General features: G+C 55.5%; 1 protein-coding gene across 1 annotated transcript; it reads right to left on the reverse strand.

The window, feature by feature from the left end:
- Positions 1-524: 524 nt before the first annotated feature.
- CYP4F166 (cytochrome P450 family 4 subfamily F member 166) lies at positions 525-14710 on the reverse strand. The gene is made up of 13 exons (XM_012758357.3): positions 14593-14710; positions 13462-13660; positions 12118-12262; positions 10976-11029; positions 10761-10888; positions 8462-8583; positions 7441-7711; positions 6284-6350; positions 5986-6115; positions 1674-1807; positions 1515-1579; positions 1243-1325; positions 525-766 (listed from the first exon to the last, which is right to left on the reverse strand). The coding sequence occupies exons 2-13, from the start codon at positions 13657-13659 to the stop codon at positions 589-591; spliced, it is 1575 nt and encodes a 524-aa protein (XP_012613811.2). The 5' UTR covers position 13660; positions 14593-14710; the 3' UTR covers positions 525-588.
- Between the last annotated feature and the right edge of the window lie 1663 nt (positions 14711-16373).

Consider the following 16373-nt stretch of genomic DNA (forward strand, 5'->3'; position numbering starts at 1 on the left):
ACAGTCCATAATAAGAGACAACCCATAATAAGACAGCCCATAATAAGACAGGTGGGGGAAGGGGTCACGGGTGGGACCACGGGGGAGGGGCAGGCACAGGGGTGGGACGTTGGCCAGAGCAGGAAGGGACCAAGAGTCTCAGAGAGGTTGCCAGGTGGAAGGTGCCGACCCTTCTCCCCTGTGTTCTGTGCTGGGCAGGAGGGGTCTGTCTCGGGCGGGGGTCGGGGGTCACCCCCAGTCGAGATGAAGGGATCTATCTCTAGGAGTTCTTCTCCTTACCTCAGAGCCTCAATCTTGCCCCTTCAATTTGTCCTTAACCCTGGTCCCTCTCTTGCTCAAACACCTCCCATGGCTCCCTATCACCTGAAGAGTAAAGTCCATACTTGGGTTCTGTGAGAGGCAGCGACTGGCACAGGAGCGCAGTGCTCAGCCAGAGAGGCGGTCAGGGTGTCCAGCTCGGAGCCCCCAGCCCCTGGGTCCCGCAGTCCCCAAGCGTCCCCTGCCGGCTGTTGGCCAGGCCCGGGCAGAGGTGACAGCACAGTTTTATTCCCCGGGAATCTGCGAAGGCAGGAGGACGGGGTGGAGGGGTCAGGGCTGGCCCGCCTCCAGCGGCTCCACGTGCAGCCAGAGGCCGCCCTCCGCGTGCAGGATCATCTCCATCCTCCTGCGCGGCTCCGTGCGGTCGGGCAGGACACGGAAGCGCAGCAGCGTGAGCGCCAGGACCACCTTCATCTCGGTCATGGCGAAGGTCTGCCCGATGCAGTTCCTGGGGGCGGGGGCGGGGCTCTGAGCTTCCCTCCCCCATCGCGCCTGAAACCTGGCCCAGAGCAGCTTGAGGGGCAGAGAGAGGAGCTAAGTATGCCCGGGACGCCCCCACCCCTGCCCCTCGTCCCTAACACGCACACGCACACATGTGCACACGCACACATGTGCACACATGTGCACACGCACACATGTGCACACGCACACATGTGCACACGCACACGCACAGCGTGGGCTTGTGTAACCCCTGAGCCTGGCACAGACTGCAACCCCCAACTCACAACAGCACCCAGGGTAAGCGTCTGCTCGCAGGGACCCCATTCTGTGGACCTTAGCCCTTAACCTCAGGAGCGGGGAGGGAAGAAGAGCTGAAACTGTGACCCTCTGCAGCACCCCTTCCCCCAGCTTTTCCCACCGTCAGGCCCAGACCCTGCATCCCATCCCCACCCCACCCCTGCCTGGGGCACACCCCACACTCACCTGGGCCCTGCCGAGAAGGGAATGAAAGCCAGAGGCGACCGCTCCTTGGCGTTTTCTGGGTCGAAGCGGGAGGGGTCATACACCTGGGGCGAGAGGGACACAGGCTCTCTGGGGGGGGGGTCTCCCAGCACCGCCAGCCTCGGATAGACAGAGGAGAGTGTCTGGAAGTCAGGGAGAGAGGAGATCTCTCGTTTCCCTGTGGAAGCCCCGCCCCCTCCTCTAGGACCCCCCGGAATGGGCAAACATGGTGGTGGGTGGGGGTCAGTGAGCACCTCGGGGTCCGGCCACACAGCTGGGTTGTGATGGGTCCCTAATATATTGATGAGGCAGATGACACCTGGGTGAGAGGAGGGAGCAGTCAGGACAGGGCCCCACTGCCTGTCGGGCCCCTCTCCCTGCCCAGGTTCCTCCTCCCCCTGCCCTGTGGGCACCTTTGGGGATGACCCGGCCATCCGGGAGCACAATGTCCTGGGTGCAGCGTCGGGAGATCATTGGTGCTGGAGGGTGCAGCCGCAGGCTCTCCTTAATGCACATGGTCAGGAAGGGCAGCTGGGCCAGGTCGTCCCTGTGGAATCACCCATCCCCAATAATCATTAATGTCTAGGGAGCAAAGACAGAAATAGAATTTTCCAGCCAGTGTGTTTCCCAATGAGCTCTTTTCTCCCTATAACAAAGTAAGCTCCACAGGAATCAAATATGTGAGAATTAGAAAAGCAGAAAAAATCAGAAGAGCAGAGAATGAGAAAAGTATCATAGGAAATTTAGCCAGGTATTGTTCTGAGGAAAACACAGCATCCAAAAGCCAACTACGAAAAGTTAACAAATGTGCAGAAAAAATATTTTTATGGCAAGAAAGCAAAATCAAAATACAAATGAATAAGAAACAAAACACACAGAATCAATGTTTTACTCTTATTTCTTATTTACTAGAGATACTAGCAAATGCAATTACACAAGAAAAAAGGAGGGTAACACAATTTGAAATGTTGAGGTACATGTATCATTTTGGCAGGTAGTGATTTTGTAACTAGAAAACATAAGAGATTCCACTGGATAACTTTTATAAACTTTGACGATCCAGTAAGTGGGCTGAATTCTTTGCCCACTTGTTTTCCAGTGCATATTTAAAATACCAGGACCTGATACACTTAACTAGTTGAAAATTTGAAAACTCTACAACGTCACCAAGCCCTATGGCCCAACACCACCCCAATAGGTTGCCTACATTACTATTTTTAATGTATCTTTCTAAAGGTAACTCTTAAGCATCTTTAAGATTTTACACAGTAGCATGATATATAACTACACTGTAGTTACACTATTGTACTATACACACTACTGTGTATTTTTTCTCGTTGAACATTATCTCATTCTCTTCTTGTCTCTCTCCTGGGATTTATATCAAAATAGGTTATTCCTACGCTGGAGCTATAAAATAATTTCCCCATGGTTTCAACTAGAGCTTTTATGACTCTTCTTCTTTTAAAAATATTAAATACGTGACTCCTTTGGACATTTCCAGATGGCTTCCCGGTTGTTCCAGCTGCTTTTCCTAAATGATCCACATTTTTCCCTTTTGATATCAGCATTTACTATGCTTATTGGGTACAAAATTTATATGCCTAAATCATGAGTTTCTCTACGTAGAAATAACAACCAGTTGGAAAAGATAATACAAGAAAAGGTGCTAATAATATTAATGTAAAATACCCGAATTAAACTTAAGAAACATGAAATATCTATATTCCAGATAAACTGATAAATATCCTTCAATCCTTTTAAAAGATACACTTCACTATAGCAACAAAGGTGTCTAAGGATTAGTTTAGCAAACATGCATAAGATCTCTAAGCAAATATTTTAAACTCTGTTAACAGACTAAAGATTATTTGAATAGGTGAATATCCATTTCATACTATCAGAGAGGATGTGTCAATATTATGAAGTTATGTTTCCCACAAATCAATTGTACATCGAAATCAACCAATGAGATATATTCAAGTCAAATTAGAATCTATCTGACTTTTTAGGAAGTTGATAAACTTACTCTAACATTTTTCTGGAAGAATAAAGGATCATGAAGAGGTAGATCAATTTGAAAATGAAATATTAAAGAGGGGGAAGTTCTTCCACCAGATACTAAGACCTATCACAAAGTCACAGTAATAAAAATAGCATGGCACTGCTGCAAAAACGTCAAAATAGACCGGTGGAACAGGAGAGAGACAGACGTGTCAATAAGTGAAAACTTCGCATCTGGTAAAAGAAGCCCCACAACCCCCCAGGAAATGGATATGTAGGCTGGCTGTAAAATAACATGTACACAAATTTGGCTTCATAAAAATTAACCAAAATACTGCCTCTTCAAATCAAAAGGCAATCTTTTGCAACCCAAGACAGAAAAAAAAAAGATTAATTTTGATACACATGCCTCTAAAGAAATATGAAAAACAATGAACCCAAAGAAATAGAGCAAGACATGTAAGACGACCGCTTCCATAAAGTGAAAACGAACGGTTTATCAACACGTGCAAGTGATGTTCAGTCTCACTGTTATTTAAAGAAATGTCCATTCGAACAAGAAATACAAAGATTGACAAAGATTTAAAATTCAACAATAGTATTGTTGAAGTTATGGCAAAGCTGGTGTCATCAAACTCAGGTAACAGGAATGGCTTTGCCATCACTAAAACTGTGCGGTGCAAATGGTCTTTGATTCACCAACTGCACGCCTTAGAATCTGTTCCTCAGTAATGCTCCCGCTTGAAGCAGCGGGGAGTGTACACACATGCTGACTGCACCGTGCTTGATTTAGCAAAAGGCTGGAAACAATTTACAAATATACATCCATGGGAAGATGTTTAGATAAATCATGTTTAGATAATCCGCATAATTGACTACTATACAAGCTACACCAAAGGAAGAGATGAGGACCACTACTAGCCCTCTCACACTGCAGGATTGGGGGGGTACATCAGTACAGAGACTGGGAAGAAAATTGGCAATGTCTATTATAACTGCAAATGTTTACTTAAGTGCAATCCTAGCACTCTGGGGGGCCCAGGAGGGCAGATTGCTCGAGGTCAGGAGTTCAAAACCAGCCTGAGCAAGAGTGAGACCCCGTCACTACTATAAATAGAAAGAAATTAATTGACCAACTAGAAATATATATACAAAAAATTAGCCGGGCATGGTGGCACGTGCCTGTAGTCCCAGCTACTCGGGAGGAGGCTGAGGCAGGAGGATCGCTTGAGCCCAAGAGTTTGAGGTTGCTGTGAGCAAGGCTGACGCCAGGGCACTCACTCTAGCCTGGGCAAAAAAGTGAGACTCTTTCTCAAAAAAAAAAATTAAAAAATTAAAAATACACTAATTTCCAAAGCTTATATTTTGAGACAAAGAAACAATCGCAAAGGCATATTGTTAACGTGCAGACCCGTGTTGGCTTTAGATACTGCCATTCGTACAGAAGAAGAGAGTGTGTGCTCATATAAATGTGGGCATCCGGTTAGCCGTTTTCTGGAAGGCCATACAGGAAACCTGGGTCACTACTAGGGTGCAGCTTAAGAAGTAAGCTTACATTTGTCATAAACTCTTCTGGACACTTTTTTTTTTTTACCAAGTGCATAATTCTTCCTGAAATCCTGGTTTTAAATGAAGAAAAATGTTTCTCTGCCTCGCAGAAAATGCTGTGCTGAGCAGAAGCTTGGACGGGAGGACACCACCTCCAAACACCTGTCTAGTCCCTTGCTCCCGTTGTGTCCCCCCATCCTTGGCCTGGCTCAGGCCTCAGAGCTTCTCTCCTGCACCCTCATTCCAAAGCGTGTCCCCTCCGATATCCTGTCCACAATAGCTCTAGAAAGATCTCTCTGGTACCCAGATCTGACCTCTCCCTCGCCTGCTCAAACACCACCCCTGGCTCCCCATTACCCTTGGGGTAAAGTTGACCCTTGAAACTTCTCTCTCCCTCTGTGTCTGTCGTCTCCCCCCACACCTCTGCCAGCCCGTCCCCTTGACCCAGAGCACCACTGCCCAGCTGTGCCCGAGTGTCTACTGACCCCACTCGGGGACTCAGCGGAGACACTTTCTAACCCCCAGTCCTGCTTCTCTCGCTCCCCACTCTATGCACGCTCCTGTGGGCTGGGAACGTCTCATGGGGGACTGTTCCCCCACCAGACGGGGAGCACCGGAAAGGGACGTCCCTGGGCTGCGTCCCCCCCAGGTCTCCAGAGCACAGAGAGGTGCCGGGCACAGAACTGGGGGCGGGAGGCAGCGCGGGAGTGTTTGCTATGTGGAGACTGGGTGGGTGAGGGGCACAGGTGTTCTCGACGAGAGATGGAAACTTTTACCTCTGGGTCTGCTTTGTAAATCCCTGGACTACACAGCGGGGTAGGAATTAGGGCACAGAGGAGCAGACACTCTGTGAGGGAAGCTGTTTAAAGCAATGGTATGGAGAAAAGAAAGGGAGTGTAGACAAACTTCATTAAAGAACACGTGCTAGCTGGCATCATTAGACCTCACACATCATTAGTAATTCTCTCAAAAACCTCAGCCTTTCTGTGTCCAAACCCTGCAATCTTTCCCCTGACGGCCAACTGGGTCCCAATTCCTGTGTCTGGGCTCTGCTCTGATCACTACTGAGAAATATTGGTAGAATAAAAGAAAACGGCTTCTCTCCTCCCTGCCCGGCAGCAGAGAGAGCCAAGGAGAGGGGCTCGGGGACAGGCCGTGAGGACCCGCACTCACCACTCAATCTCTGCGGGCTCACGGCCCCTCAGCAGCTCCCGCACCTCCTGCCGGCAGCGCTCCTGGTGCTCCGGGTGCCTCGCGAGGTTGTACAGGACCCAGGAGAGACCGCTGGCCGTGGTGTCGTGGCCTGAGGGGCGAGAAGGTGGACCTGGGTCTCTGAGCCGCTTCAGCACCAGAGGGGTGGACAGCGCCCTTGCTTGTTGGCTCTCAGGGAGGGTGGGAGGATGGAGTGATGGGGTCCACCCACCGCACCCCTGGCCTGGAGAGACCCCTGTCCCCACGCTGGGACCCTCACCTGCAAACATGAAGGTGTCAGCCTCCGCTCGTATGTCCTCATCTGACAGCTGCTTTCCATCTTCATCCTGCAGAGAAGGAAAACCCAACAAGTCTCACCGGCTCTGAGACTCCCGGGTCTGCCCTGGGCGGATCTCTGAAGATGCATCCCCCTTCCAGAGACCCAAACCCACCCTGCTCTCCTAGATCTCCCAGGACACCGTGGCCAGAGCCCTCGCCTGCTGGGCTTCCTGCCCGACTGCCTCGCCTCCCCTTTCATCCCTGGTGGGAGGAATCGGTGATCCATCAATAGTTTCATGTTTCTGCATAAGGAGGGCTTCTGGGGGAAAAGTTGCCAGCCACCTGGGTTTCAGGATGCTTAAATGGCAATTTTCCTTGGAGCGTAGAAATTAGGTGTTGTCCCAAAGAGATTTGCTCACCTTCTAGGATGATAAACACAGAGAATCTTATCTCCCCTGAAGGCATTTTTCTTATAAACCCACAGTCACGGCATCTCACTGGAGAGTAGCTTATACTCCAGAAGAAAGCGTGATCTGTCTCTGTCTCTCTTTCTCTCTCTGTCTCCCTTTGTCTCTGTCTCTGAGTCTCTCTGTTTCTCTCTGTCTCTCTGTGTGTCTCTCTGTCTGTCTCTCCCTGTCTCTGTCTCTGGAAGGAGGCAGGCACAGATGAGCCAGCTGTTCTCCACGAGCTCCAAGACCCATAGTGCGGCCTTCTACTTTGGGGCCGACTCTGGTGCACAAAGAGATGAGGGGAGCAGACTGGGCGTGGGAGCCGGCGCTGCGATCCAACACGCGGGCTGCCGCTACTGCCATGAGTAACAAACAGGCTGCCCCAATCCCGGGTCAAGCGCATGCGTCAGCCGAGACGCAGACGGGACAGAGACACAGACACACGGACACAGGTAACAACGCGGCAGACCAGCACAATAGCTCGTGAATGGAGTCAAAGCTGAGGCTGCCGTAGCTCCAGACTCAGCAGTCCCCTGCCGGCTGCCCTGCGGAGACTCCGCTCCAGAACCCGTCTCTGACCGTCCCCTTCCCGACTCAGATGACTCCCGAGCCCCCCAGAGCCCGCTGGGTCAAGGCCAAGTTCTTCCATCGGACATCTGACGTGAAGCGCCCCGTCCTGTCTCTGGAGCTCGGGTCCCAGGCGGCCCACCTTGCTCAGCAGGAGCACGTCGATGAAGTCCAGAGTCTTGGCCTTGGCCTTGGCCTTGAGGGAGTCGTCGACGCCCTGGCCGGGGAGGGCGCGGCGCCGCTCCCGGATGACGGCGTCCGTGAAGTCGTGCACCAGGCGGCAGGCCTCGCGGAAGCGCCTCCCATTGCGGGTGAGAGAGTACAGGAAGTCCGCGTATAGGAGGATGTTCTGGCTTCTCTTCTCGATCAGGGCGCTGAGCTCCAGGATGGTGGCAATGTACTCACTGGGCTTCCTGCAGGACCGGGGAGTGGGGAGGAGGCGACTCAACTCACCTGAACCCCGGGAGCGTTTCCCACCAGCGGCCAAGACCCCCCTCTGGGCAGGAAAGCCAGTCTCCAGGAGCCGACGGCCCCACAGGTACACAGCGGGCGTCAGCCGTGACACGTGACCCTCCAGACCCCCCTCTCTGCCTGCCTCCACCTCTGCCAGCTGCCACGGGCCACTAGGCACCCAGAGCATCGCGTGGACACATGCCTGCTCCCTTCTGTCCCCCGCCCAGTATCCAGTCCTGGCCCTCCTCCTTCCTGAACGCGAGCACACAGCCCACATGGTATCCCGTCCCGCCTGGTCCATGGCCCAGCCCCCACCCTAGCCTCCTGCATCCAAACTCAACTCCGTCTAGTGTCTACACGACACTCAGCTCTCCACAGAGCTCAGCTCTGACCCTGCCCAGTGTAAGCCGCAACGTCTCCCTGGAAGCCTCCTGATAAGGCTCATCCCACTCCGCCTGCCTGTTCCGGGTGCTTGAGATCCAGCCCCTGTCTCCCTCCTCAGCCCCGCTCCAGCTGTTCTGCTGCACGTGCTCTGCTCGTCCCGCCTCCCTGCCTTCGCTCACACATTTCTCCCTCCCTGCCCTGCCCTTCACAGCCCAGCTACCACGTACCCGCTCCAGAACACTCCTGTGCTCTTGTCCTCAGTCCCCTCCCCCACCTACACCCTTGGGTCCACGGCTCAAGGTCTCACGCCCCGGACAAAGACTCACTCCTGGCAATGGCTGTCGAAGCTGAAGATGCATTTCTGCAGACTGTCCAAGGTCATGAGGCTGATGTGCTCGAACATGTCCAGACGGGCGCTGCCCTCCGAGGCCAGGCGCTGCCACTTGGCCTGGACAGAGAAGGGCACGGAGCTGGGGTTTGGTCCTGGCTCTCTGGAGCCCGTCCCCAACCCCCGCCATCTGGATGGACGCACTCAGAACCAGCCTCTTGGTCCTCTGCCCGGGTACCCATCTCCAGGGAGGACCGGCTTGGGTAAAAGCAGAACTTTTACTATTAGGGGATGAAGACCCCATGGCTGGGAGCGAGAGACCTGAGTTCACGTGTCAGCTCTGCGCCCTGTGCTACGAGTGCCCTTGGCCAACCCAGTGCCGTCCCTAAGGTCCCACCTGTCGAATCTTCAGGGAAATTTTAGTTGACCTGCTTTGGTGCCAGATAAACCAGGTTAGAATCCCTGCTCCGAACCCCCAGGGCCTTACTACCCGGGGAGACTTCAGCAACCCCTCTAATCTTTCTGGCCATCAAGTTTCCTCGTCTGTAATGGGGTAAAAAGAAACTCTAACTCACAGGAGCACTAGAATTAAATCGGACAATGTATATAACAGAACTGGTGCAAGGCATCATTTCTGTCCTAGAGTGAGTGCTCAGAATGTTGGCTTTCCTCATATTTGTTGTTATAAATTGGCGGCAGAAGTATCCCTGTGTTGGTAGCAGCAGTCTTCCATGGGACCTGAGTGTCCTTGCTGGGCATGCCAAGGATGCAAAGCTCTGACGTTTTCAACCCGGCTAACTTCCCAGCCTTGTGCTTGCAGAGAACAACCTGGAGGGATGAGGTCATGATGCCCCTGGACGCATATTAGGCTCGTGTTTGCTATGCAATCAGATTCCGCGAGCCTGGTGCTCCTCCTCTGTAACTCAAAGATTCCAGGACCAGCCATCGATAGAATCCCATCTGTGTCACCCACATGGGATTTGGGCGTCTTGCAAAAAGGTGGCAAACTGAGAAGTAGTGCATGCTCTTGTGCCGTGAGTAGTCAACTGCCCTTTGCCTCTGACCCTGGAGCCTCACGTCTTGTGGCAGAATCCAGGAGACAGTAACATGCTAAGGTGTAAACTTGCAAGTGAGGAAAAAATCCTAGGCAGTTCCAAAAATCCACATCCCACCCGGAAACCATTCTTCTAAGCGAATTATCAGAAGACTGGAAAAGCAAACACCACATGTACTCGCCACTAAATTGGACCTAATGGATCAACACTCATGTGCACATGTGGAAATAATATTGGTTAGAAATCCAGCGGTTGGAAGGGGGCAGGAGGGGATTTGAAACTCACACCTAATGGGTACAATGCACAGTATCTCAGTGATGAACACGCTTATACTTTGACTGGAAGGGTTCTAAAGCGATTTTTGTAACCAAAATGTTTGTACCTCCATAATAATCTTAAATAAAAATACAAAACATCTACAAATATCTGTAACCCCAATTCTGTACGTCTCCCAGTGCCCAAATCTATGCCGTGTGATTTTTCAGCAACTTCCATTCAGAGATGGAGCCTATTTTAACCACAGTGCTTTGAGTCTCTGCTGGACTTTTGGGTGTGTTCTTTGGCCCATAGGATGTGGGGGAAATGATGACATAGCAACTCTGATAATCATGAACCCCAGCAGGCATTACAGCCTTGTCTCAGTGTGTTGGAGCCCTGTCCCTGCCATGGGGACCGCCGGGGACCCCTGCAGGAGGGAGAGAGTCGCGTGGAGGAGAGTCCAGGGTCCCCGCTGAGGCTACCCTAGATCAGCCGGATGCCGGCCGAGCCCACACAGGGAGAGACTGAGCCAGGATCACAAAGCTGCCACCTGACCCGCAGCTGGTCACACAGCCCGAGTGACCCTCCCACACCCACACGAACCAGCCCTCTGTCCCGTGGACTTATCAGCAGTCATGAGCACACTGATTAAACCAACGAGTGTGGAGGTGGTTTGTGAGCAGCAGCAGCTGCTATGTGATCTTCATCATTGCCCTCCCGAGCTCACTGCACTTCCCTGAGAGAAACACAGAAACTGACGCTGTCTGAGCACCTACTATGTGCCAGGGACAGCACGCCATGACCTCACCTTGGCCTCCTTTTCAGTAGGGATTATTATACCCATTTTACAGATGAGGAAACCAAGGCTCAGAGAGGAAGAGCAATGACCCTAAGCCACCTGCAGAGCCAAGTCCCCACATGAGACCTGTGTGTGGTCCCTCCGCCCCAAGCCTCCAGCTGGGACCCCAGTGTCCGGGGACTCACGAGCATGATGTTCACGCTCCCGTTGAAAATCTTCACGTAGGGCTTCAGGATGTTGAAGTGGAAGGCGGGCGTCAGCATGCGGCGGTGGCGGCTCCACTTGTCACCAGCGCTCAGCAGGAGCCCCTCCCCTAGGAGGACAGCCAAGGGCCGTGGTTGAAGGCAGCACCTTCTCCTGCCCACCAGGCTGTCCCCACCCCTCCCCTGCAGCTACTCACCCAGCCAGGGCTTTATGAAGCTGAAGAAGATATCGTCCTTCCGTACGATGGCGGCTGACATGAATGAGGACAATCAGGGGACGTGGAGTGGGGAGGGAAGGGGGTTGGGGTGGGGGTTGGGGTCCCACCCAGGGGTTTGCGCCTTCCCCTCCAAGCCCAGCGTGGCAGGAAGGGGCCAAGTACAGACGGAGATGGGGGTGGGGGAGGGGAGGGACCCCCAGCCCAGGCTGCAGCAGACACCAGAGCAGCACACACGCCAACAGGGCACAGCACGCGCCGTCATGCCTTGACACGGCTCCTCTGTGATTCACCATGTCCGCAACACCCAAACGTAGCTCAACGCCTTGCAAAACGCCTTCATAAGAACTCAGGGTGCCCTGCCTGCCCCAGAACTCTCTGCCGTCCCCTGACTGGGATCTCACACATGCGACCTGACCCCGAGGGGTTAGCAGGTCCCGACACAGCCACGGCACACATGACGACCCCTCAATGACACGGCGTGGGCTGAATTTGACCTGAGAGTGTCTGGCACGAGCCCAGCAGGCCCCTCGGCTGGACCCCAGATAGGATTTAAATACGAATAGAATGTCTTTGTGCCCCGGATGTGGATCAGGTGGGCCCCAGACTGTGGGCAGGTATGAGCCGAGCACACCTGAAGGCCGCCTCAGGCGAGGTCATGCCTTGACGGTCCGCAGCGGGGCCCTGGGTGCCAGACCTCAGACCGGCCCCAAATACGGCCCCGGCGTGAGAAGCAGGGGCAAAAGGAGATCCCCAGCGACATTGCAGACAAGGACCAGAGAGACCCGACATGCTCCCAGTGACCTCGGCTGCAGCTGAGCCCCAGACATGGCGACCTCCATGATTCCAGGTGTAACAGATGTAACCAGGTGTGACACGTACCAGGTGCCACCTGGATCCAGGTGTAAATGCACACGTGGCAAGAAGTGACCATGCAGCAGTGGTCACACAGACATGCCCAGACAGGAGCAATCAGGACCAGAGGTCAGACAGGGGTTAGGGTTAGGGAGCAGAAGGAGGGAGGCACCCAGGTCCTGCAGGGGCCACAGAGGAACTTGGGGGAGGAGGGTTCTGGAAGCCCCTGGAGGTGCACGGCGCCCACCACCACGAGCCCTGCAGGGTACCTGAGGCATTCAGGACAGGCCGGAGGATGTCGGGGTGGCAAACGTTGATGACAGGGATGACGGGGCCCACCCAGAACTTAAAGCCCTGGGGGTAGGTGGCCACCAGCTCAGTCACATTCCTCAAACTCTCCTCCGTGGGGGTGACCTGCAAGCAAGGCAGGGCCGTCACCTCCTGCAATGGCTAATTTCAGGTGCCACCGTGACTGGGCTAAAGGTTGCCCAGATAGCCGGCGAGCTTTATTTCTGGGTGTGTCTGCGAGAGTTTCCAGAAGAGATCAGCGTTTGGGTTGGTAAACCGAGGAAGGAAGATCCGCCCTCCCCGGCGCGGGCAGGCGCCCTCCAGGCCACTGGGGGCCCAGAAAGGCGGAGGAGAGGGCTCGGCTCTGTCTTCCGGAGCTGGGACATCCATCCGCCTTCTCCGGCCCTGGACGTGGGAACTCCAGCTGCTCGGGGCCCTGGACGGGACCGAGTGGCAGCTCCGGCGCCCGGTCTCCAGCCCACAGACGCCGGCGCAGGTGGGACTTCTCGGCCTCCTCCGTCCCCTGAGCCGGTTCCCACAGGGAGGCCCCTCCTGTCTGTCCAGCCGCACCCGGGTCTGTGAGCCCCGTGCTTCTGCGTCTCTGCAGGACACGGACTGACACCGTCCCAGGAGCGGCCATAGAGGGTCCCCCGCGGCCTCTGGGGGCGGCCCAGCCTCTGCGGGGGATGGTGTGTCTGCGACCCCCTGTGCTTCTCTCTCGGGGCCGCCCCCCATGCCACAGGTGTGTCCCTGAGCAGAGGGAGGGGCGCCGTGTGCCCACACAAAGACAGCAGGGCCCGCTGGGACGTCCCCTTGGGAAGAGCGGGGGGAGAGGACGGTGCCCAGGAAGGGCAGGGGTGGGACACTGTCCCCAGCTGTCTTCCGGCCCAGCGGTGGCCCTGTGTGTTTGGGGTGGGCTGCGGCGTCCCAGCTAATTCCTGCGGGAAGCAGCAGCCCAGAGACACAGGACAGGGCCGGCAGGGACAGACCCTGCACGGTGCCCTCAGGAGCCCTCCAGCCCCGCCGTGCAGAACGGGGCACCAGGGCCCTGCCCTGTGCAGCCTCCCCACGAGCCCCCCGGTGCCCCAGGGGGGAGACAGGCGGGAAGAGGACGCTGAGCAGGCCGGGTGGGAGGACGGGGAGGGGACAGAGGCCGGACGGCACAGCAGAGCAGCGAGGCAGCGAGCAGGGGAGAGTGAGCCGCCGCCCTCGCTTCTCTGCCATCCCGACCCCAGCCCACCTCCGCCCCCGGCCTCGTAGCCCCTTCCCGGCCCTGGGGAAGTCCCCCGCCCTGATCCCCAGCCCCATCCTGCTGCCACACTCACCAGACCCTGGTGACCCAACAACCAGTTCCGTGCCGGGGGCTGCGGGAAGCAGCGGAGGCGGCGGCAGGTGGCGTGGAAGGCGCAGGCCCAGGCCAGGACGCGGGCCAGGAGCCAGGAGGCCCCGAGCAGCAGCAGCAGCAGCCACGGGGAGGCGGCCGCCGGCCCCAGGCCCAGCCAGGACAGGCTCAGCTGGGGCATCCTGCAGGGCAGGCGGGTGCAGGGGCAGCTCCTGAGGCCCAGGGGAGGGAAGGGGTGCCAGGCCCGGTGCAGAGAGGGAGGGAAGTGGTGGGCGGGCTCAGAGATGGGTAAACAATGCCTGAGAGCTGAAGTCCAGAAAGGCCCAGCCAGAAGCTGCAGCCAACTGGCTTGCAGCTGTGGAGTAAACACCCAGAAAGGGACAGAGAGTGCTGAGGACAGTCCAGAAAGGCCCAGCTGAATCACTGGGAGGCTGCCAGGGGCTTGGTCTCCAGGAAACCACTGTTCCCAGGGCCAGCTCCCTGGAGCCCCCCAGCCTTGGGCAGCCCCTCCCCATCCTGGGCCAGGACACCCCCAGGCCCACCACCCCCAGCCTGGCACCTTCTCTCAGAAACAGCCTGTGCACACAACCTCCTCTCCCCCCTGCTGGGCGGTCTTTGCCCCTCGAGGCCCTGGTGCAAGGAGGGAGGCAGGGCTGGGCTGGGCCAGCCAGTCTCTGCAGGCAGGGCCTCCTCCTCCCCACCTGGCAGAGGCCCAGTGTTGGGGCGGGGAGGCAGCTTGCTGCAGAGAACTAGCTGGGAGGACACAGCCCAGGCACCAGATCCTCAAGTGCAGGGTGAGGGGCAAGTCAGGGGTGATCAAAGGGGGCTCGGAGCCCCAAGGTTTGCACACCAGGAGCAGCTGGTAAGGCATGAACGTGCGAGTTTGGGTGCCGGGCGAGCACGGCCGGGCCAAGCCTTGTCCGCGATCATCTCCAAGCTCACGTAGGGCACCACGTGCCGTTTCTCAGTGCAGAATTCAGAGGCTCAGAGATGAAAGCCCAGGAGCCCCTGCTTTGCCAAATCTCTCCAGCTGCACTCGGCCACTCTGGCCTGGATCCTTTTCTCCTAATAGATTGCCTTTCCCTGTCTGGGTTCCAGCTCATTGCCTTCCCACCTTTGGCCAAGCTGCGTCGTCGCCTGGACTTGCGCGAGTCTATTTTCCGTGCGTCCTGTTCTGTCCCGTTGCCCTTCACGGACACCTCCACGTCCGGGCGCCGAGCTCCCGCCATCTGCCTGGAAGCTGGCCGGTGTCAGCCCTCCGACCCCGGTCTGCTCCTCCGAGGCGGTGCTGCCTCCTGGGGGGGCCTTTTGTCTCTCCGCACGCTGCTAGCGTTCGCTTGCTGGTGTCCACAAAACAGCGTCCTGAGCTTTCCGTCGGGGCTGTGTCGAATGGACAGAGGAAGCTGGGAGGACCTGGCGTTCGGACAACGTGGAGTCCCCTGCTTCACAAGAAACGCCCGAGGAGCTCCCCGGAGCCCGGGCGGTCGGCTTCTCCCGCTGCCGTGACCTGGTGCAGGGCGCCCCTGGTCTCGGGAAGCCGGGCGCCACGGGGACAGGCGGCCGCCCCCTCGCCCCCACGCACGGCAGGTTCTTGGGGAACCCGGGGCTAAACCGTCCCTAGGGGACCCACGTCCCGACCGGCATGTCGGCCCTGGCAGAGCGGCTCCCTTGGTGGGACCGATGGAAACTCCGCTGCTGACTCCAGGGTTTGTCCCGATGCCCCTGCAGCGTCTACACATCCCCATCCACCCTTCTCTCCGCCGCCCAGGGGCTCCAGAGGACGTGGGCTGGGAGGGCGCTGAAGTGGCAGCACAGCAGCGCGGAAAGCGCTGGGAGGGAGCAGGCCTGGCGGTCTCGTCGTGGGCTGTTGGCTGCGTGTGGTGTCGGGATGGCGGGTGTGTCTTTCGCGGAAAGGGCTGGGTGCCCGAGGTCCACGCTGGCGTCATCGTGGGCTGAGTGACACGGTGCTTGGCATTTTCTTAGCAATACCGTAGCCGATTCACAGCAGGCTGGTAGATGAGACAGAATTGGTTCAGTGTTTACAACTATCGAAGCCGAGACATCGACAATCATTGTGCTTTTCTTCTACCTCTGCGTCTACTGGAAATTTCCGCGTAAAATGTAATCAATGCAATTTATCTATTATTGACTGCTTAAAAAAGGAAAACATCGTTTAAGAAGAAAATCAGTGAAGCTGGAGTAGCAGGGAAACGTCTTATCCTGCAAAAGACAGCTCCTTATGAACCTTCCATAAATATCGTGTGAAGAATATTCTATTCTAGACAAGAAACGATCTGAGCATTCCCACTCTTGTTTACTTCTCTTTAACATTATAATGGGGGATCTAGCAAAAGATGTGAAGAACAAACAGAAGATTGAACAGCATGATACAAAATTATCACAATTCACGGATGTTACTATGTTACTACGGTCCTACAGAGATACAAAAGAAGCTACACAAACAACTTTTCAGGATTTTAAAGTATGCACCAAGTTTTTTCCTTCCAAATCAGTATGTAAAGATTTTTTTTTTTTGAGACAGAGTCTCACTTGTTGCCCAGGCTAGAGTGAGTGCCGTGGTGTCAGCCTCGCTCACAGCAACCTCAAACTCCTGGGCTCAAGCGATCCTCCTGCCTCAGCCTCCCGAGTAGCTGGGACTACAGGCATGCGCCACCATGCCCGGCTAATTTTCTATATATATTAGTTGGCCAATTAATTTCTTTCTATTTATAGTAGAGACGGGGTCTCGCTCTTGCTCAGGCTGGTTTCGAACTCCTGAGCTCGAGCAATCCACCCGCCTCGGCCTCCCAGAGAGCTAGGATCACAGGCGTGAGCCGCCGCGCCCGGCAGTATGTAAAGATTTTAATGGCATTTTTATGCAACAAGAAGAAATGG

This window comes from Microcebus murinus, chromosome 4 (assembly GCF_040939455.1).
Source record: "Microcebus murinus isolate Inina chromosome 4, M.murinus_Inina_mat1.0, whole genome shotgun sequence".
Lineage (NCBI taxonomy): Eukaryota > Metazoa > Chordata > Mammalia > Primates > Cheirogaleidae > Microcebus > Microcebus murinus.

What these genes read in the sequence shown, in the direction of transcription:
- CYP4F166 (XM_012758357.3), bottom strand. Translation starts at nt 13,659, where the DNA reads ATGCCCCAGCTGAGCCTGTCCTGGCTGGGCCTGGGGCCGGCGGCCGCC. An exon ending in GAGCCCGCAGAGATTGAGTG is followed by an intron (nt 1,808 to 5,985) that starts GTGAGTGCGGGT and finishes GTGATTCCACAG; the next exon opens with GGACGACCTGGCCCAGCTGC. An exon ending in CTGTGTGGCCGGACCCCGAG is followed by an intron (nt 1,326 to 1,514) that starts GTGCTCACTGAC and finishes CTCTCGCCCCAG; the next exon opens with GTGTATGACCCCTCCCGCTT.